Genomic DNA, 22,580 nt, shown 5'->3' on the forward strand with positions numbered 1-22,580 from the left:
GGCAAGGTGAGTTAAAAACTTATTTGACACGTCTTTTTTTTCTAAAACCGTATGTTAACCTTGAGTGTTTGTATCGTTTGGTTGCTGTCTCATAAACATCTATCACATGCCTCCTTTATCAATGGAATGCATATAAAGCTACGTTGCCCTGAACATGTATACTTTGGCCTGTAAGGGTTTACTTTTACAAACTATGACTTGGATAGAGAGTTGTCTCATTGGCACTCATACAACATCTTTTTATATCTATATGAAAAGTCTGCCATTTAATTTTACTCAGCCAACTTTCACCAATCAATGAAATGTGTTTACCGGGGACCATTATACCAATACCGGTAAATGTCACAAAAAATCAGCTTGGCAAATTAGACCCGAAATTTCCAGAGAAACGTATACGAACTGTTCTGGTTCATAATATGCTGACATTAAAATTAGGCAAAAATTGTCACATTTTTGTTTTGCCTACATATGTATTGGAAGGACGAACAGAGAAAGACAGGAATGATAAGAATCGTAGTGAAACAATCGTCCTTCAAGTTTGGAGAAGCGCTAGAAAAATGGAAGTGAATTTTAGAGAAAAAAATGCTATTTTCTGACAATGCTCCAACATCACGTTTCAATTTCTGTGTCCAATATACAGGTCAGCGTTTTGTAGTGATTAATATAAATCAATGAAAATTTAACAATTATTTTATAATTTATTCACATAGTCTTCGAATTCTCGAATTTATGAAATAGAGATGAGAAATGCAACCATCAACATTTGGTAAATAATAGAAGTAAAATAATTTTCCCCTTGGTTTACATTAAGTCAATTCATCCGAGTGTTTTATAGGATTTATTCAAACAAATCCAATATCATTTGTACATATTTCTTTTTTATACATTTTAAATCATCACAGTGAAGGCATTTCATTAAATCAAATAAATTATACACATAAATGTGAAATACACAAACAAATAACATACAGTCTCGCTCAAATAGCTGAGATCATCAAAAATATTGCACATAAAATTAAAACTATAGACTTAAAGTCATACAGCGTCGCTGAGTAAAATGATTGCTATAACTTAAATGCCATAAACCATCGCTGAGAAAAATGATTGCTATAACTTTAATGCCATACACCATCGCTGAGAAAAATGCCGCGGACTTCCATTGTCATAAAGCCATACAACATCACTGAATAAAATACTGGCTCAATACTAAACAATCATAGTTAAATGTCTCAATGTCACATTAGTCAGGTTACTCTTTGACCGACGGAGATCGCAGACATATGCAGTTGTCCCGTTATCAGAACTGTAGAGCACTGCTATATCAGTTTTAGGATAAGTTCAAATTCTAACTAATCACAGCCTTTGTCAGTCAACCTCCGAATCTGTTTCTTCTAGCATAGTTTCCTAAAATACAAATAATAGGATTGTGAATGCCAATGGGGAATATATCAAATAGTTCAAAAAGACAATAACCCGACCAAGTCAATGTATACATTATTTTCATTATGTATAAGGAATAACATCAGTCTGTGAGAGATGAGTAAGTAGTTACAACTTAATACAAGTGTATCTATAATGTGCAACTTTTTGTTTAAATCTAAATAGCTGTCTCTGATCGCTCAAAGAAATTGAAATAGTTAAACGGCGAGGACCACAAAGAGGACCCAAAAATGAATTGTCACGCTACAAGTATTATTCACTTTACCGTACGTTTTCTCAACATTGAATCGGCTTAACAGGGGGCTGGAAAAAAGCACATTTTCTCTCCGTGATCGTTCTCTCCTAATCGCGAGTCGAAATTATTCTTTTTAGTTACAACATACAGCATTTCCCACAGAACGAAAGGAAAAATTGGCTTGAAATATTTTATCATTTTGCACCAGTGCTTATAATGCTATTATTATCCATCGTAGAATATACATTGGCACTCTTTAAATCGTGAGACATTTTTCACCAGGATCCCTGCAATAACCCTATATATAATTATGCAATGTAATTTATAGCAATCAGAGAGCAGCGTATATAACGACTGCATTATGTAATTTATAGCAATCGGAGAGCAGCGTATATAACGACTGCATTATTCTGGTTAAGGAAGCTTATAAAAAGTTGTATAAAACATACCAATCCACCTCTATCGTATATCCATGGAGATAATTCCTCGTGGAAATATCTAACCGCCATGTCCTTTAGTTTACAGGCAATACTTCCACCAGCCCCGGCCATCACAATAGCTGCTTTAGAAATATAAAAATACAAAGCAACCTGGTCCCATCCTATCGTCTCGCACAAAGCCTTCTTCACTAAGTCTTTGAAATGGTCGTAGGTTATTTGCTTGACCATGTCCATTACTATCGGTAAAAGATTAGCAGGCAAATTCATCTGAAATACAATAATTTTCTAGTTGTACTATTGAAGGAATTTTTATCAAACTTGAAAATAATAGATAAACCAAAAAATTATTTCAATTCTAATTAAAAAAAAAGAATTTGTATAAACCCTGTGGTAAAAGACAAATACATTTACAACTGTTGCCATGTATTGTTGGACATTTTGCGTTTAACCTCGTATCTTTAAAAGTCGACATGATTGGAATACAAGTCCGCGCAAGGAATATTCTCTTGAGAGGGAGCTAGGCCAAAAAGAATGGAAATAAAACATTTTTTATGGTTGTCAAATATACCTTTTACCTTAAAGATTATTAACAGAACTAATATCCTTAATGACATCTATCTTATTTATTTAAAACAATTGAGAAATGAAATTTAAGGGTGGCAATCGATCCTCTCTATCGTTGTCTTATTTTGAACAAGACCTCCACTGTATGTCGTCGTCTGATGTGTTTTATAACATTTTATTCCTTCATTTTACACGCATTTCGTGTTGGCTTTTTTCCTGAGAAAACTAATACCATTTGTATTTCGCATACATTGTGTATGCACAAAAGTCCTTTATCATTTTTAAATGACTTGTTTTAAGTTTCATTAAAACGTAGACTGCAGTAAAAATCTTCTCTTTCAAACAAAATAATTTATCATAGCGGATGTAAAGATAACATTTTCAGAGGTCAGTAAGCAAATTTGGTTAAAAGCTATTTATACCTCTCGGGATAACCTGTCTCCTTCCTTTCTTAGTTCATCCACTAAGTCTTTGGCAAGCTTCCTACCTAAAAGAATAAGTAATCACTTAATAAAGATCAATGCACGATGGTATTATAGAAGGTAAAATGTTCCTCTCTCAGAAGATTTTATTAACATGTCGATTGTTCACCTTTAGCTATGAATTATATACGTTGATAATCGATTTGGTTAATCTATCATAAATATCGTAATTAAATATACAACCGCTAACACGATATAACAGAAGATTAATGAAAATACTGGGTTAATCTCTCATAATTCGTTGATTTATATGTCACTGATCTACTGCTCATTAGATATCCGAATACTAAGCAAAAGGATAAGAGCTAGATGAATTGCAAATGATGGGGGAAAAAGGGGGGGTTGTAGGATTGCTTAACGATTGATTTTCAACAAAATCAACAATTTTATTTACGTTTTTTAATAAACCATTATGGTAATTTTGCATTCATAATGAAATAGGGATAATTTATTAACAGAATTGGAATCGGACGTCCCAGTATTTCAAACTTCTCCGAAAACCTTGGTTTTTCCAATTAAGAGAAAAGCTGATGTAATTGTGACACAAATATTTTCCAGATCAATACCAGCTGGGATGTGGATTTTTTTAAAGGAAATATTTTAACGCCTCACATATTATGTATGCAATGTATGCACATGACTAAAATATTTTTCGATTCATCGATTTTATAATATTTAGATTAAATTTCAGTTGAATAATATAGTTTAATATACAAATATTTTATGTAAACATTTAAAAATAACGCACATAAAATTACGATACAAGCGTTTTTAGATGGTGAATACAACTTTCAAAAGCTGACTGTGTACTACTGCATAAATTGCATATTTTCTACAATTATTAAAAATGTTTTTCTTGTATTAGTAATTGATTTGTTTTAAGTAGTACTTCACCCAAAATGCACATTTAAAGTGTAAGGGTAGGCATTCAAAGGAGGTAGAGAGACAGGAAACACTAAATCGGATAGGGGCTTATATGTAGCATAACCATACCTTGAGACGCGGGTGACAACAAAGGTCCAGCAGTAGCGCCTTGGAGAGGTGAAGTTCCTCCAGCTCCCATGCGCTGGACACAGTCGTCAGCTATTCTATTTAGTCTTCTAGCTATTTCTTCTATCATTTTTTCCTGCTCTGACGATGTTAAAGGCTCTTGTGATTCGTCTCCTGTACAAATGAAGGAGACGTTATAGAATGAAATGTACAAATGTTAAGTGTAAGACTGCATATGGCCATACAAAAGAGGATAGTAGATTATAATGATTACTATAAGCATTACCTGGCCTCTATTGTATCCATGCTAAGTCAATAAACAAATAAGCAAGTGTTGGATTGATGTTTAATTCTATGTCCCTTACATCTCTTAGACGCTTTGAAATAATATACAAATTTAGCAGGACTACTTACGAAGTAGAATTCTCATTTTATTAGGCTTTACTTGATACCAAAACATGTTCAGATATATACCTGTTTGTAATCGATCTACCTCCTTCAAAGTAGAACCCATTGGACCATCAACTTCATCATCATTGCAACCACCCACTTCCAAAGAGAACGTTCTCTCAATTGTCCTTCTATCAGTTAACAAAGTCCGCGTTGTTCCATCATTTACTATGGTTTTGTCCTCCTGAATTACTGTTGTATGTGATTCTACTTTAAACCCATTCGTAAAAGGACCTAGGTCTAATTTAAGTCCAGATTTCTTATCTTTAATTCCATCAGCAAATGAAATATCTCTCACTGGACTGAAGTCTTTTCTCTTGTGGATCCTTTTAGCGGGAAATGTGTATGGTTCCTCTTTAACTTCGGCAGACGATAGGCATTTTTCGAACATATTAGTAATTTCTTCACGTGAGACTTGAGTTTTGTATCTTCTGTCACGCGCGGGCGACTTAGAATTTGGAGCCATGTTCTGAGTGGGACTTTGTTGGTTTGAATGTGATCCTTTGGAATCTGGAAGTTATATGGTATCAAATACTTAGAATATATAAATAAAGTCTAACCCTGCATGTGCTTTTAACCAAAGCAAAATACAATGAAATTATTTTCTAATTTGAATTTTAATTTTAGGAGTGAAAATACGATTACATCATTCGCTTTGATTTCGCATACCTAAAGACATAATATATTGTACTTCAAAAGAACGTGTTTGTGTGCATTTAGATGTACTTACAACCTATAGGCTATAAAAAATATATCCTAAGTACACATTATGATATCTACTTGTATATTTCATTAACAAAGCACATCTTTCTTTTCCACGTATTGTACTTATATAATTGAAATCTGTATGTAACATTGTTATATAAGCAAAATAACATAATAAACTTACATTCAGACGTTCTTGCTTTGATACTATTATTATTTTTCTTTCGTTCGATAATCTCAGCATCGTTTGAAGTGGTTGATATTTGACCTTTATTGTTGTTAACTCTCAGTACACTATCATTACCATGATGAGGGGTCGGTGTCCTTTTAGATTCCTTAGATATCTTTTTATCACCATGTTTCTTATCTTTCCAGAGTATGAATATGATTCTTTCTTTAGTCCTTTGTACGACACTTTTTTTCTTTCGGTTTTCAGGTGGACTTGTATTATTGTCACTGTCAGACGATGGAACAGTGCCAGATTTCTGTCTATTAAGTTTATTTTTTCTCCCTACATGCAACTTTGATTTGTTTTCAGTATGAGTGATCTTCGATGTTCTGTCAATTGGCAGAGACTTATATTTCTTATGATCATAATCCTCTTTCTTAAAAGTCATGGTTTCTACAACATCCTCAAGCGAAAATCTTTGTGTAGCTTTCCTGTAACTATCAGAACGCTTGAATTCAGGAAGGTCCTCAACACAGTTACAGTCCTCTTTTTCAACGGTATTCACACAATTATCATTTGACGGTTTTTCCTCTTCTGTCGGATTTGATGGCAGATGAAAAAAAAAATCCAATAACTGTTCGCTTTCCTTTCTAGTTATAGGACAGGTTTGTCTCAGCGGGCGACTTCTGTTTAATGATGAAGGCATTCTTGGTTCTCTTCTCTCTAAAATTATAATAAACCAAATTAAACAAAACTAATATCGATTTGCTTGATACCTGGTCGAAGCATGGAATTTCCTTTTGGAAAAGTTGTTGTATATGTACTGTTACATAAAATGAATGTACTATATATAGTATAATAGCATTCAAGATAACCCGTGACTTTTTAACCTTTCAGTAGTCATCTGAATTAACAGATTTACTTAAATTCTGTATTGTTGAAATAGCTGATTAAAATGTTTCAATGGAACCGATTAAAATACCTGTCCTCTAATATGTGTGTACACAATATTTTTTTCATCATATGGTAATTTAGTTATTTATAAATAATGAATGAATAATGTACAAACAATATAAAACCACAGTTGACTAACGACAGGTAAATAGGTCTATAAAACCTGTTTACTTTTCAAAAGTTGACATCTGATGGTTATCTTAAACCTTTAATGATACTTTCCAAAGTGTCTTTTATTTGGGACTGTGTTAAATTTTAACCAAAATGCAATAACTTAGTCATGAAATTAGTGCAGATCTATTGAAGCATTATATATTGATTAAGTCACTAGGGGACATGTTTATCAAAGTCATCTTTCTTTGGAATATTTTATCAAGTTTAATAAAGTTTGTCTACGATTAAACCTTGTAAACGACACTACCTGGAATATTGCGTACACTATCCAATAATAAAATGAAAACTTACATCATGTTTAGAAATATATATATCCTTTGTAACACCTGGAATGATTATGTCAGTTTACATTCAGGTGACATTTGTGGTTTATTGAACTGACTAACAATGCAACAAAAATACTTCCGTATTTGGAGTGAATGACGTAAACTAATCTATATTTAGAGACGGGTGGAAATCGGGTAGTTTATTTTTTGATAAGAGTTATTTTTAGATTTTTGGGTAAAATTCTTACCTGTTTCATTGGCGGAAAATCCTTGTATTGTCATTATGATATTAATACAATACTGTCAGAGTTGAGGGTAACCAGAGAAAACAGTTGCAGTAACTTTAAATAAAGCAAAAGCTATGTATGAGGACTTGTCTGAATGGGGGTTCTATTTCCTTTCAGTGACTTCAGTTTTTATACCATTTTATCTCAATCAAAAATAAATTAACGCGCTTGCTCATTTTTTTTTTGCAGCGACAATCATGAATAGGAAAGAACTAATTATAAAGGGGCACATGGCCCAAGCGCCTTTGTAAGAACATGTAATTGCATGCATACTGTAGGGAGCTACAATTTGATTTTTATAGGGGAGGGAGGTCTAAAAAAAAAAGGCAGGACATGAGTTTTGGGCAATAAATTTAGGCAGGCTGAGCAACTTATAAAAAAGGCGCAGGATGACAATTTAGGCAAATAAAGTCAAGATAAACTAATAAAAAGGTAGGACCGAATAGAGTGAAAAATAAAAATGCAGGACAGAGATTACAACTAAAAAAAATCAGGACAAACTAACCCCTTCCTTAAAATCAAATGGTTTACATAAACTTAATGTTTGACAATTAAAACTAGACATCAGGTCATATTGCAATTAATATGTTAAACACACATGACTCATCAACAATGTTTTTAACTATACCAAATCTAATCTGAATGTTATCTAATATTTTTTTTTTCAAACAAAATGATAACCATAAACAACGCAGAGAGGCATCTTGTCATCTTCGCTAGCCAAGGGTAACGATCCAGCCTCCTTCTACCAACCAGGTCCATCAGGTAGAGAGAAGGGGGCTGTATCGTTACCCTTGGTTGGTGAAGATGGCATCTGGTATATACGAAAGGATAATTCCTAGGCACTTTTTTTTATTTTAACAAAAATAATAAAGATTCTTCATTTTTTCAACCATTGAAAACACTAGTGTGGATCTAGCCGGCGTTAATATTCATGAGGCTAGCCGTCAATAATATTCATGAGATCAAAACCGCGTTCGATGAAATGTTTTGGGTAGTTATTAGATTGTGACAATAAAATAACTTTTGCTGTTAATATCCATTATGGTTATGCTATTTATAGCAATATAAAGTAATTAGGAAATAGTAAGCCAATAGGTGTCTTCTGCAAGGTCCGCGTCATATAAAATGAAAGTAAATGAAAAGTTTAATTGCATTGCCTCACACAACACAAAACAATTATGAACATTAAAATGTTGTTATTATTGAATCAATGTAAACTATAGTAATTAAACAAGATGATTAAATATAGGGTAATTAAATGGAATTAATTGTCATATGGGCATTCCATAATCTGTTCGTTGTCTACAAATATAGTCCAATTCTAAAACTAAAATATACAATACATACGATAGTATCACACAATTAAAAAGATCAGAAAAACAAGAAACATAGTTTATTGAAGGAATATAATAAACAGAAAAATAGAAACTGTCAATTACTATTTCAATGAAATAATTCTTCAAAATCAGAGTCTTTAATCTCAACATTACCAGTCCATTTAATTGCCTCTAAAATGGTCCATAGCACTTATGCCCTAGACCCGTACGAGTTAGTCAGAAAAGGATAAGGGGGGTACCCTGGTATATCACAAATTCGAAAATGAACTATTTCCGGCTGGCCAAACGAAGAGATTCTCCACGTGGGCAATGATACCAGAGGAAGAGGTACTTATTGCCTTTAAAATGGCCCATAGCACTTATACCCTAGACCCGTACGAGTTTGTCAGTAGAGGGTTCAAAGGGGGGATATGGTATCCCGGATACAACGAATTCGAACTGAACTATTGCCGGCTGGCCAAACTAAGAGATTCTCCACATCGACCATTATACCAGAGGTAGAGGTTGGTATTGCCTCTAAAATGGCCCATAGCACTTATGCCCTAGACCCGTACGAGTTAGTCAGAAAAGGATAAAGGGGGGGGGGCGTACCCTGGTATATCACAAATTCGAAAATGAACTATTGCCGGCTGGCCAAACGAAGAGATTCTCCACGTGGGCAATGATACCAGAGGAAGAGGTACTTATTGCCTTTAAAATGGCCCATAGCACTTATACCCTAGACCCGTACGAGTTTGTCAGTATAGGGTTCAAAGGGGGGATATGGTATCCCGGATACAACGAATTCGAACTGAACTATTGCCGGCTGGCCAAACTAAGAGATTCTCCACATCGACCATTATACCAGAGGTAGAGGTTGGTATGGCCTCTAAAATGGCCCATAGCACTTATGCCCTAGACCCGTACGAGTTAGTCAGAAAAGGATAAGGGTGTACCCTGGTATATCACAAATTCGAAAATGAACTATTGCCGGCTGGCCAAACGAAGAGATTCTCCACGCGTGCAATGATACCAGAGGAAGAGGTACTTATTGCCTTTAAAATGGCTTATAGTACTTATACCCTAGACCCGTACGAGTTTGTCAGTAGAGGGTTCAAAAGGGGGATATGGTATCCCGGATACAACGAATTCGAACTGAACTATTGCCGGCTGGCCAAACTAAGAGATTCTCCACATCGACCATTATACCAGAGGTAGAGGTTGGTATTGCCTCTAAAATGGCCCATAGCACTTATGCCCTAGACCCGTACGAGTTAGTCAGAAAAGGATAAGGGGGGGGGGGCGTACCCTGGTATATCACAAATTCGAAAATGAACTATTTCCGGCTAGCCAAACGAAGAGATTCTCCACGTGGGCAATGATACCAGAGGAAGAGGCACTTATTGCCTTTAAAATGGCCCATAGCACTTATACTCTAGACCCGTACGAATTTGTCAGTAGAGGGTTCAAAGGGGGGATATGGTATCCCGGATACAACGAATTCGAACTGAACTATTGCCGGCTGGCCAAACTAAGAGATTCTCCACATCGACCATTATACCAGAGGTAGAGGTTGGTATGGCCTCTAAAATGGCCCATAGCACTTATGCCCTAGACCCGTACGAGTTAGTCAGAAAAGGATAAGGGGGGTATCCTGGTATATCACAAATTCGAAAATGAACTATTGCCGGCTGGCCAAACGAAGAGATTCTCCACGTGGGCAATCATACCAGAGGAAGAGCCACATATTGCCTTTAAAATGGCCTATAGCACTTATACTCTAGACCCGTACGAGTTTGTCAGTAGAGGGTTCAAAGGGGGGATATGGTATCCCGGATACAACGAATTCGAACTGAACTATTGCCGGCTGGCCAAACTAAGAGATTCTCCACATCGACCATTATACCAGAGGTAGAGGTTGGTATTGCCTCTAAAATGGCCCATAGCACTTATGCCCTAGACCCGTACGAGTTAGTCAGAAAAGGATAAGGGGGGTACCCTGGTATATCACAAATTCGAAAATGAACTATTGCCGGCTGGCCAAACGAAGAGATTCTCCACGTGGGCAATGATACCAGAGGAAGAGGTACTTATTGCCTTTAAAATGGCTTATAGTACTTATACCCTAGACCCGTACGAGTTTGTCAGTAGAGGGTTCAAAAGGGGGATATGGTATCCCGGATACAACGAATTCGAACTGAACTATTGCCGGCTGGCCAAACTAAGAGATTCTCCACATCGACCATTATACCAGAGGTAGAGGTTGGTATTGCCTCTAAAATGGCCCATAGCACTTATGCCCTAGACCCGTACGAGTTAGTCAGAAAAGGATAAGGGGGGGGGGGGGCGTACCCTGGTATATCACAAATTCGAAAATGAACTATTTCCGGCTAGCCAAACGAAGAGATTCTCCACGTGGGCAATGATACCAGAGGAAGAGGCACTTATTGCCTTTAAAATGGCCCATAGCACTTATACTCTAGACCCGTACGAGTTTGTCAGTAGAGGGTTCAAAGGGGGGATATGGTATCCCGGATACAACGAATTCGAACTGAACTATTGCCGGCTGGCCAAACTAAGAGATTCTCCACATCGACCATTATACCAGAGGTAGAGGTTGGTATGGCCTCTAAAATGGCCCATAGCACTTATGCCCTAGACCCGTACGAGTTAGTCAGAAAAGGATAAGGGGGTACCCTGGTATCTCACAAATTCGAAAATGAACTATTGCCGGCTGGCCAAACGAAGAGATTCTCCACGTGGGCAATGATACCAGAGGAAGAGGTACTTATTGCCTTTAAAATGGCCTATAGTACTTATACCCTAGACCCGTACGAGTTTGTCAGTAGAGGGTTCAAAAGGGGGATATGGTATCCCGGATACAACGAATTCGAACTGAACTATTGCCGGCTGGCCAAACTAAGAGATTCTCCACATCGACCATTATACCAGAGGTAGAGGTTGGTATTGCCTCTAAAATGGCCCATAACACTTATGCCCTAGACCCGTACGAGTTAGTCAGAAAAGGATAAGAGGGGGGGGTACCCTGGTATATCACAAATTCGAAAATGAACTATTGCCGGCTAGCCAAACGAAGAGATTCTCCACGTGGGCAATCATACCAGAGGAAGAGCCACTTATTGCCTTTAAAATGGCCCATAGCACTTATACTCTAGACCCGTACGAGTTTGTCAGTAGAGGGTTCAAAGGGGGGATATGGTATCCCGGATACAACGAATTCGAACTGAACTATTGCCGGCTGGCCAAACTAAGAGATTCTCCACATCGACCATTATTCCAGAGGTGGAGGTTGGTATGGCCTCTAAAATGGCCCATAGCACTTATGCCCTAGACCCGTACGAGTTAGTCAGAAAAGGATAAGGGGGGTACCCTGGTATATCACAAATTCGAAAATGAACTATTGCCGGCTGGCCAAACGAAGAGATTCTCCACGTGGGCAATATTAATGATACCAGAGGAAGAGGTACTTATTGCCTTTAAAATGGCCCATAGCATTTATACCCTAGACCCGTACGATTTTGTCAGTAAAGGGTTAATAGGGGGGATATGGTGTCACGGTATACAACGAATTCGATCTGAATTATTGCCGGCTGGTCAAACTATGAGATTCTCCACGTGGGCCATTATACCAGTGGTAGAGGTAGGCATTTCCTTTAAAATGGCCCATAACAATCATGCCCTAGACCTGTGCAAATTTGTCAGCAGACGGTTTAAAGGGGGATATAGTATCCCGGTGTACAACGAAGTCAAAATGAAATATTGACCGACTAAGATAATCTAAACGTGGACCATATTAGCAGAGGTAGAGGTAGCCATTGCCTTTAAGATGGGCCATAGCACTAACCCTGATTGCGTTGTCAAACATATCAGATGTATGGAATAATGTTGCCTCGAAAATTACCCATGGTTCTTATGTCCTAGACCCGTACCTGTTGAAAGCAAAGGGAAGTACTCGTGTATATCACAAAGACCAAACTAAGAGTTTCTCCTTGTGGGCTAACAAAAAGATTAGCATAGGTGTTTTCTCTAAAAAGGCCCATGTATCGTATATCATAGATCCGTACGTATTGGTAGGAAAAGGGTAAGGGAAGTACTCTTGTATATCAAAATATTCAAACATACTTTTACTTGCTGGTCATTTTAAAGGTAATTAGTACCTTAACCTCTGTATCATGGTCCACGAGGAGAATCTTTTAGTTTGACAAGTCGTCAATAGTTCAATTCGACTTTGAGATATATAAAGGTGCCCATCTTTCTCTTTGCTGACTAGGTCGTACGGTCTAGGGTATAGTAGTATGGGTCATTTTAGAGGTAATTCCTATTTCTATCTCTGATATAATGACCCACTTGGAGAATTTCTTAATTTGGCCTTCCGGAAATAGTTTTTTTCGACTTCGTGATGAATCGGAGTACCACAACCCTTGTTATCCCCTCCTGACAAACTCGTACGGGTCTAGGACATAAGTACTATGGGCCATTATACAACTACTACATATACCTCTTGTGTCATGACCCATGTGGAAAATGTCTTGGTTTGGCCAGCTGGCAATAGTTCATTTCGACTTTGTGATATATAAAGGTACCAACCTTATCCTTTCCTGGCTAAGTTTTACGAGTCTAGGGCATTAAAGATTTTTGTCATTTTTGAGGCAATGGATACCTCTCCCTCTGATATAATGACTCGTGTGAATAATTCTTTCTATTCAAGCTCTAATGTCAACATGTCACACATGTTACAATGAATATGGGCAGCGAGAACGTTGCGTTTGTGATTTTGCTCTTAACATACTTGGGCCGCACATGAATTACTTTTAAAAAAAATGAAAGTGATCACAACATTAATTATTAAAGTTCTAATAAAATAAATAACTAGTAAAATTTTAAAGTTTATATGTAAAATATTTAAGAGCCCACGGTTTAAATTCATTTTAATGTCCATATGCTAATCACACGTTATCATTTTACTTTTCACGATTTATATTTAACACATGTTAGTCTATGTTTTTATTTTCGTCTTTTCATCACTCTGAGCTGCTATATTTTCAAGTTCCAAAGAATTCAAGTTTGATGATTGGTCTAGATATCAAACCAGTTTTTGTTCGAATTATGGCTGATCGTGTAAGTCCATCTTTGCCGTAAAATAATTTGTCAATGATCGCCAAAGTCCAATTTACTCTAGATACATAGTCCTGAATTTGAACAACATATTTCCGACGTTAATGTTCTATGTGTTTCGATCTGTGTATCGGTAATATTTCCTAAGCGAATTTATGTATTCCTGCTTCCATCTTTTTATGTAGTATTTAAGAATTAATGAAAGAAACTTCGATTGTCTAGCCAGTTACTGGTTCATGCGTAGTGTCTTTGGTTCCTGGTTGTAAACTACAGTCTTTAAGGCCGTTATACGGTAGCGTCTTGGTCCGTTTTCAATATAATAAATGTGACGGAGTAAGGGGTTCGTCGTCCGCGTTTGATCCGATGAAACGTATGTTAGTGGGCGATCACTGAGTAAACGTTCTACTTCAGTCATTATCGTGTTGAGTGTTTTATTGTCCATATGTGCTCGTTTAATGCAGTTTTTCGTTATTCCTCTCAATCTCTCCCACCATCCACCGAACAAAATTGATCCATAAGGATTAAGCTTCTCGGTTACATGATGATTTTGATAAATGTTCAATTTCTTATGCTTTCGCATCATACAAATCATTTACAAATACTAAACGTGATGCATGGAAGAAGTCTAACAAAGCTCTTTGTTAATTAAAGCTCGATATAATATTGTCAACATACAAGTATTTCTTCAACATTGCTGTCCAGTCTGTTGAATTGCAGTCAAATGTTTACGTATAACAGCATTTAGGATAAACGGAGAGAAAGTTGCTCCAAATTATACTGACTTGAATCTGTTTGCGGTTAGTTGACTATTTGGGTCATCCGGGTTACTACGCATAAGAGAATCTGGTAACATCACGATCCTCTTCATCCAGCCCATAATAAGTAAGGCTTTTTTCTATACCTGTCGAGACGGCGTATTTGTGCATTCTAAATCGGAGAAAAATTCCGGTTAAATCATTAAAGTTTGGCCAAAGATCCATCAAACAATCATTTAAGCTTAGATTAATAGGTGAAGGTTTGCAGCTACAGTCAAATACAATTCTGATTGGCGTGGTTGACGACTTTTTACGGAAATGATGGTGCGGTATGGAATGAACAATTGTTTTGGCTGATCGTTCATCAACTCTCTCGATAAATCTACGTTTTTCTTGTTCATTAATAATTTTCCGTTTTTTTGTAAAAGTGTAAGTTCACGATTAAGATGCTTAATGACATTTTCTGTTCTCCGTTATTCAATACTTCTGTTGTCTAGTAAGGTGTGGTGTTCCTCCTTACAAGGTAACTTATCAACATATCTTTATGTTTCCATATGGTAACCTCTACCGTTTGATTTATATACATCTTGGAATTGTCTGTTTTCAGATTTGTTGTCACTATTATTTATACTAGCAGCTTCAACTTCCATAAATTTCTCCATTATAAAAGTTCTACTCTTCAACTTTGTGACCTACTAATATGTTTATCATTGACGTAAGTGTGTGATCTGGATTTGCAGGTATTCAATTGATTGTGCCGGACAGAAGGTTACGGATTTCCGACTTGACGGTAGTAGGTCCTGTTCCTCATACTATTCTATCATCGACAATTGACCAGTAATAATCGAATTAGATATAATTCAATAGAGAATCTTCAACCATTGGGTCATGTGAGACCGGATGGTCTAATTTCAAGCCAAACAAATACTTTAAATTTGTTATATTACGTACATAAGTCTTCATTGGTACAGCTATTTCTGGTACAATCAAAACGTTGATAGGTAATTTGCCGTTGTCTGTGCCATCACTTGTGTCACAAAATCCTGACAAGTTTATGGTCTTCTGTCTGGTAATTGTCAAATCAAGCTCTGTAGCTTATTTTTCTGTGATGAGGGCATCTGTGCGCCCTTGTCAAATAATGTGTTTGTGTAAGTACATTGAATGCCCGAACTTACTTGCGCTACGACAGTTTTTAGTCTGTGTCTGTGAGTGAAGAACTGTACCCGTTTTCTTCGCGTTGTGTTGTGTTTACTGAATTGTGTTACTAGTAATATATTCATTAGTGTTACTCTGTTTTTCATCCTTTTAACCTCGTCTTTGCATAAACTAGTATGCTGCTTTATTTTACATTTCCTGCAACTTTTGTGTGATTTGCAATCAGCTATATTGGGGGTCAAAGACAGTTAAAACATAAACGATGCTGTTTAACAACAGAAATATTTGCTGTTTGATCAATTATCTTAGTGCAATTAACGGGAACATGTGATTCGTTACAAAAGTACACATGATTTTACGTTTATTTGTGTTGATTTATTTTGTACGTACCTTTGCATTGGTGTGAAATGCTGCTGTAGTGGTTTAAGTTTCCGTATGATCAGAGGAATGGCCTCTCTCCATAATGTTGAGTTCTTGAGATAGTATATGTAGTAGTTCATTTAATTGCCAACTATTTGATTCATGGTGTCTTGTAAGATTATGGGTACGTCCCCGGTAACTTTTTCAATATGATAGGGACCAATAATGGGTCATATGTATTCTCTGTCTGACCAAGGGATTCTAAACCACGTACATATGTTTCAATTTTGTCGTAAAAAATAACGTAAGCTCTTTTATGAAGGTATGTAAAATTATGCATTCATGTACGTTTGCGTGATGTTGCGAACTTGTGGCATTTGTGTTTAGCGTTGATGTTTGTACTTAGATAAATTTTGCTATTGGCTGTATTTTTTTTCTAAATTAAATAAATAATCATCAGAGTTAACGATTTCTGTTTCGAAGGTTATTGGAATCAACAAGTTTTGTGCCGCTCTCCCCATTTTTCGTCGAATTTCTGGAATATTCCGGAGACGGCACTACTATGTCCTGCTAGTATCGATTTCAGCTGTAAATTCATCCTGGTCACTTGACACCAATATCGTTAAGAGGTTACATCGGACAACTATATAACTAACAATAACAAAAGCGAATAGAATGTATGTATATCTATTTTGACTCTAATGTCAACACGTGACACTTACGTAACATTACAATGATTAACAACAGCGAAAACTTGATCAATTACTCCTTAACATATTGTCTAAGTATCGGTACCCAATACGATCGTAATACGTAAGTAAGCGTAGCATTGAGTCCGAATTAAGTGAACGCTCGTGTGCGTCTGTCACTATCAGTTTGGTAAGTAAATGATTCGCAGGTAATAAATACGGAAATTTGGTATTCTCTAAACTGATTCCGCTGTGAATCCTTCCATTGCATCTCAAAAAGCTACCGTCATCTATGAAGAGTCACAATTGTCTAGTGATAGGATATTGCCTTGTGTTTTTATCTCAGATGTTTGGTATATCGGTATATTGGTAGTTAAATATGAACCGCTGAACGTAAGCAGTTACTGAAATCACTTTCCTGAAAATTTCAATATTTCCAATTGTCTATAACGTTACTGATATCATAGTGATCAGTATGAACTTCATTGTTTAGAAATTCCTCGTCTTCGTTTTTTTCTGTAATTGTCAATACCGTTAACTAATTCTTTCTTTTTTAAAAGGACACTATTGATGTATTGATCGACGTCAATTCCTCGTGTTAAGAGATTGGTTGGGTTGCATTCTTTTGGGCAATATCTCCATTAATGTTGATTTTGTAGATTTTGTTATTCCTCGCGCTCGATTCACAATAAATCGTTTAAACAGTTTCGATGATTTAACCAGTGCAATACTATACAGCTATCCGACCAGAAAGCCACGGTTTTTACTTTAGAAGGTCGATTTTACATGAAAAGCTAGTCTAGTTCCAATAACTGCGGCCATAAGTTCTAGTTGCGGTTATGTAAGGGTTTTCACTTGCGCTAATCTGCTTTTCGCAATCACTAACGTAATTTCGGTTCCGTTGTTCAGATAGTCAGTCGCAAAATACGTGTAGTTCAAGGTATACCGAAGATTAGATGAAACAAAGGAGAATACAAAATTCGATCAAGTAGAAGTCATTACAACACTAGGAAAACTTGTGCAAACACAAACATTGTTTTAGGACTTGAATGAACAAATTCTAAAGTTAACGGAACCGGAAGATGTGGTAAATTAGATTATTTCATTCAGATGAATTTTCGGTTAATATGATAACCTTGGTTTGACACGTACGTAAGTTCATACAAATGTCCAAAATCCTGCAGTCCCGTCACATTGAATCAAATACTAAAGTACTAGAACGCACACTTTAAATCCAAAAACTATACCGTTTGTTTCAACGCAAAACATAGCAAACCTACACAACGCACTGTCGTTTGAAAACCAGTTTGCCCAAGCCATTCTCACAATCAACACGTAATAAAGTACATTTCCTGCAACTTTTAATCAGAGTAACGTACCAAAACTTACGCTTCCAACTTTCGAAGGCACGATTTCAGAATGGCAAACCTTCTGGGACTCATGTGAGTCGTCCGTACATCTTAACTAGTTACTTACAAATATACAAAAGTGTAACTGCTTGAAAGCTCATGAAGTAGAACACGAAGCACTAGATTTAGAAATTCCTTCGCCTATAAATCAGTCAACAAGCTTACGAAGTTTTTTACGATCAAATTGGAGGTAGCGTCAAGGTCTAGAAACTTTGGGTAAGACACATGAAACATACGGCACACTACTTCTTCCCATTATTGTCAACAAATTACCCGTTGAAGTCAGAAAATATCTCGCGCGAGAACATAGAACAAAAACGTTGGTATAACGGACCTCCCTGAAAGCATATTAGACGATATCGTTATACCGGACACAGGACAAAAGAGTCGACATCCGAAATTGGTGAAATCTAAATCTTACAAGAATATTGAGACTAGACCTAGCGTTTAATGTCACGAAATACATCCACCAACTCATTGCAGTAAAACAGCCGACACATAATGCCGTATGAACAAATTTGTTATCTTTAACTACCTTGGTATACACAGACTAAACGAATGTAAATCTAAACGCACATTGTAATGAGAAACACCACACAAACTAATGTAATGCACGTTAAACCCACTATCTTCGAATTCGCCCAACGTTCAACTCGTGAATGACATTGATGATACGGAACATAATACTACTATTTTGTATTCTCAACGGACAGAATTGCAATCGAATGTACTTTTGAAAACTGCCGTGGCACAAGTAGGCTCAAATCAGTTCTTTATCGATACGGATATTCTTTTTGACGAAGGAGGGCAAACATCTTTTGAAACGCAAAACTTAACTAAATTTACAGATAGCGGGAACATAAATAATATATTAATCGGCATTTGGAGGTGCAGAGAAAAACGTGAGACACATAGAAAAGTCAACAATCTATCTGAAAACCGATGTAGGACACGTATTGTCAATCAAAGTACTGATAGTACAGATGATCGGCATGCCTATACAGAATCACATACGTAATATTGATAAACAGAACGGTTATTTGCGTGGTTTAAAGATAGTGCACACGGTGACAAAGCACAATTCATTCGAGATATCGTTGCTGGTAGGCGCATATCACTACGGGGACATTGTTAAAGATTATATAGTCCGTGTAAACGATCCGACCGCCGTGAAATCCAATATCGGATAAATGCTTTCGGTACTTACATACGGTAAGAAAACAAACACGTCGAAGACTAGTATGTGTAATGTTCTAGTATCACACAAAGTTAAAGAATTCAATCTGGAGAGATTTTGGAATTTAGATTCAATAGGAATAAATAGTAGGGAGGTAGACGAAGACGACAATGCATATATTTAAGTCTATCAGGACAGATCAATTGAGTTCTGAGAAAACAAATATTCCGCTATGTTACCTTGAAAACGTGATGAATTGCCTATAAATTAAGCAGTCACGAACAGAAGGACAGAAAACGGCCTTCAAAGACTTACTCAAAACTCAGATATGTTAAAGAAGTACGGGAACATTATACAAGAACAGGAACGAAGAGGATTCATAGAGAAGGTAGATGAAACAGATGAACTTAAGAAAAGTATCACTACATTCCTTATCATCCTGTACAGAAGGAATCAAGCACTATGCCTATCAAAATTGTTTACGACTGCATTTGTCGACATCGCATAATTCGCAAAGTTTGAATGACTGATTTGTATGTGGACAACATTCTGTTCAGTTTACAGAACGAGGGTGGGCTAACTATAAGGAAGGGAGATCAATGATGGAGGAAACTGGATTCTATCTACGATCCTGGACGTCAAACCGTGTGGATATACGTAAGCTAGCTAAAACGGAAAAAGTACTACTATATGCGGACAAAACACAAAAGTACTTGGTATGTTATGGAATAGCTGATTCGATGATCTGATGTACCAGAAATTAATACGGCCGCTTTGTGAAAAATTGTGCAAATCATGCTACAGGAATAAAATTTGGCATAGCCTCAGCTCAGCTGTTACTCTTTTATTCAAGATAAGGAGGCATTTGAAAAAAATGTCTCACATCCGGTAAAAATCTTAAATGGCCGACATCATACTTAAATCATCCAAATATCAGAGGCTAGTGTAAGTGTGTGAAAAGCGGTTTTTATCATGCTGATATAATAATATTTGGAACAAACCTTTGTTATGTACTACTTTTGGATATTTTATATAGATTAGATGTCTTTTAAAACCCTACTTTCGGTAAAATCCGACATGGCGGACATTGTACTAAAATAAGCTTATTTTTAAAGGAGGGTATTGCTACTATCATTAAATTGTTCAGGAACCTTTCTTTGATGCTGCTAATGGATACAATACATAAGACATATGTCTTTAAAAGCATTACTTCCGGTTATAGTCAAACTGGCGGACATGAAACATCATTATTTTACTTTAATATTCAACTTTATTTCAAAATGTAAAGAAACTGGTTTTTTTGTGCTGGTCAGTTACCATTTGGTTTTGGCTTTAAGTTATCTTCTAAACCACCTATTGTATTCTATAGATAATGATTAAATACAAAGCTAACACTTCCGGTATATAAAACCAATTTGGAGTAAATTTCAAAGATGAGTCCTCAGTCCATATCTTCGAAATAGAGCTTTTATTTGGATAGATTGATGAAAATAAGATAAAATCACTGTAGTACTAAAACATCTTTAAAAGTACAGATCATTTATGGCCGCAAATATTCACAATCGGAAAGCTGATTTTCCTCATTTACTAAGACAGCGGCGGTATTGGTTTTTACATCAATAATGTACAAGCTCCTGATAAGGTGAAGAGGCCTCACAAAGAGTTGTCCAAAGGGGTTTCAATGTTTCATATTTCCCCCGCCATTATAAGCGTCTGGAATAGTAAGCATAGAAACCAAATCTCAAGCTTGTTACTCATCCACACCCGCCATGGTATATTGCACGTTTTACATGATGAAAAACATTAGACCGAGTCGTTCAAATATCATCAATAAGTCTTTCCACTTTCAAAAACATGTTTTCTTGCTTCGTAAACCCCATCTGATAAGTTTGTTCGATCTTACTACAAAACCACGTACCGTTTTATCAATGGCATTATCAAATCCATATCTGGTGATGTTGGCTGATCAATCATCATTCTAAATCATTAAGTCACATCTTCAAACGCCATCCATGTCAACAACGAAGTTCCCTTTCAAGTAAACGTGCACTTGAAAGGTCACGGATAGATTATATCTAAGGCTTTTTCCACTTCCAAATACAAGCCAAAGTTCATCTGCCCCCATGTCACGGAATAATGACACAGCAATGACAGCAGCATCAGTATCGACTGTTCAAGTCATGAGTCAGTTAAGTCTGTGAATCACTGCATCAGACACATGTTTTTTTTTGTATATTGATTCTATAGTATAAGCCTATTCATTTTAACATGGGGCTAAACTTGAAACACCATCATGTGGTGAATAACACAAAACATCCTGAGCATTTGTTGCTACAACTAAATCTTCCTCAAAATCTATTGAGCAAGCGCCTGTGAATAAAAACTAAAAAGTTCTTTCTTAATGTCGTCATCTCTCAGAAAACTTTACCAATTTTGAGATTTGTTTCGACTCTGGATTCGTCTTTGTATTCTCTCACCCCTAAGTGTATTTCTTTTTTCTTGTGGCAGCATTCAAACTACCGGTATTGTCTATATATGCATTCATCCACTGTTACAGTTTCAAGTTGTGTCATAACGAGTATGCTGATAGGGTAACTATTATGCCCTTATCTTAAAAAGCATGAAACTATTATGATAAAGTCTTGGATGCATATGACAGTTGTAGCAACACATGTTCAGGATATTCTATCTTTACCGCCGTGATGCGTTTCAAGTTAAACACCATATTAATGCATATGTATTAAAAGGCTGACACTAGAATCATGGTGCATGTGTCTGATGCAGTGAAACACGAAATTAAACAAGTCATTATTCGAACAGTCGTTACTGATGATGCTGTCATTACTGTTTCGCTATTCCGTGACATAGGGGTAGACGAACTATGGATTGTGTTTAAGAGGAGGAAAAGCTTTGGATAAATATATATAAATGACCTTCCAAATGCACTCGCGATTAGGGATCACACACAAATATTGTAATCCATTTTCCGGTTGTGATACGGTTCTCTGTTTTCTTGAAAAGGGGGAAAAAGACTGTTTGGGAGACATTGATAGCATTTGAAGATGTGACTTTAACTTAAAGAATGATAATTGATCCGCCTAAATCACCGGTGTTTACTGTATGATAGCTAAAAATAATCATATGGGGTTAGCATGGTTAACAAAGCAAGAAATATCTATTTACGCAAAAGGGTAGGTTAATTGAGGTTATCAACTTAGTCTAGTCTTTTCCAGCATGCAAAATGTACAATATACTAAGACACGTGTTTAGGGGACGAGTCTGAAATTGGCTCGTATGCTACCAAGTCCAGGCGCTAATGAATGATGACGGGACAAAGAGGATCATTTTTAAAAAACTCTTTCTGAGGGCTCATTATGTTGTCAGAAGCTTGCACATTGTGGATGTAAGAAAGGTTGTCGCGGTT

At 36.4% G+C, this 22,580-nt stretch overlaps 1 protein-coding gene across 1 annotated transcript; it reads right to left on the reverse strand.

The window, feature by feature from the left end:
* Positions 1–685: 685 nt before the first annotated feature.
* LOC143048087 (uncharacterized) lies at positions 686–7,020 on the reverse strand. Its single transcript, XM_076221535.1, has 7 exons — positions 6,895–7,020; positions 5,491–6,198; positions 4,626–5,111; positions 4,155–4,325; positions 3,102–3,166; positions 2,125–2,382; positions 686–1,404 (listed from the first exon to the last, which is right to left on the reverse strand). Exons 2-7 carry the CDS (start codon positions 6,179–6,181, stop codon positions 1,366–1,368), a joined length of 1,710 nt encoding a protein of 569 aa, XP_076077650.1. The 5' UTR covers positions 6,182–6,198; positions 6,895–7,020; the 3' UTR covers positions 686–1,365.
* Positions 7,021–22,580: the final 15,560 nt, after the last annotated feature.

Source organism: Mytilus galloprovincialis, chromosome 10 (assembly GCF_965363235.1).
Source record: "Mytilus galloprovincialis chromosome 10, xbMytGall1.hap1.1, whole genome shotgun sequence".
NCBI lineage: Eukaryota > Metazoa > Mollusca > Bivalvia > Mytilida > Mytilidae > Mytilus > Mytilus galloprovincialis.

What these genes read in the sequence shown, in the direction of transcription:
- LOC143048087 (XM_076221535.1), bottom strand. Translation starts at nt 6,181, where the DNA reads ATGCCTTCATCATTAAACAGAAGTCGCCCGCTGAGACAAACCTGTCCT. An exon ending in GGTAGATCGATTACAAACAG is followed by an intron (nt 4,326 to 4,625) that starts GTATATATCTGA and finishes TCATTTGTACAG; the next exon opens with GAGACGAATCACAAGAGCCT. An exon ending in TATACGATAGAGGTGGATTG is followed by an intron (nt 1,405 to 2,124) that starts GTATGTTTTATA and finishes TTTGTATTTTAG; the next exon opens with GAAACTATGCTAGAAGAAAC.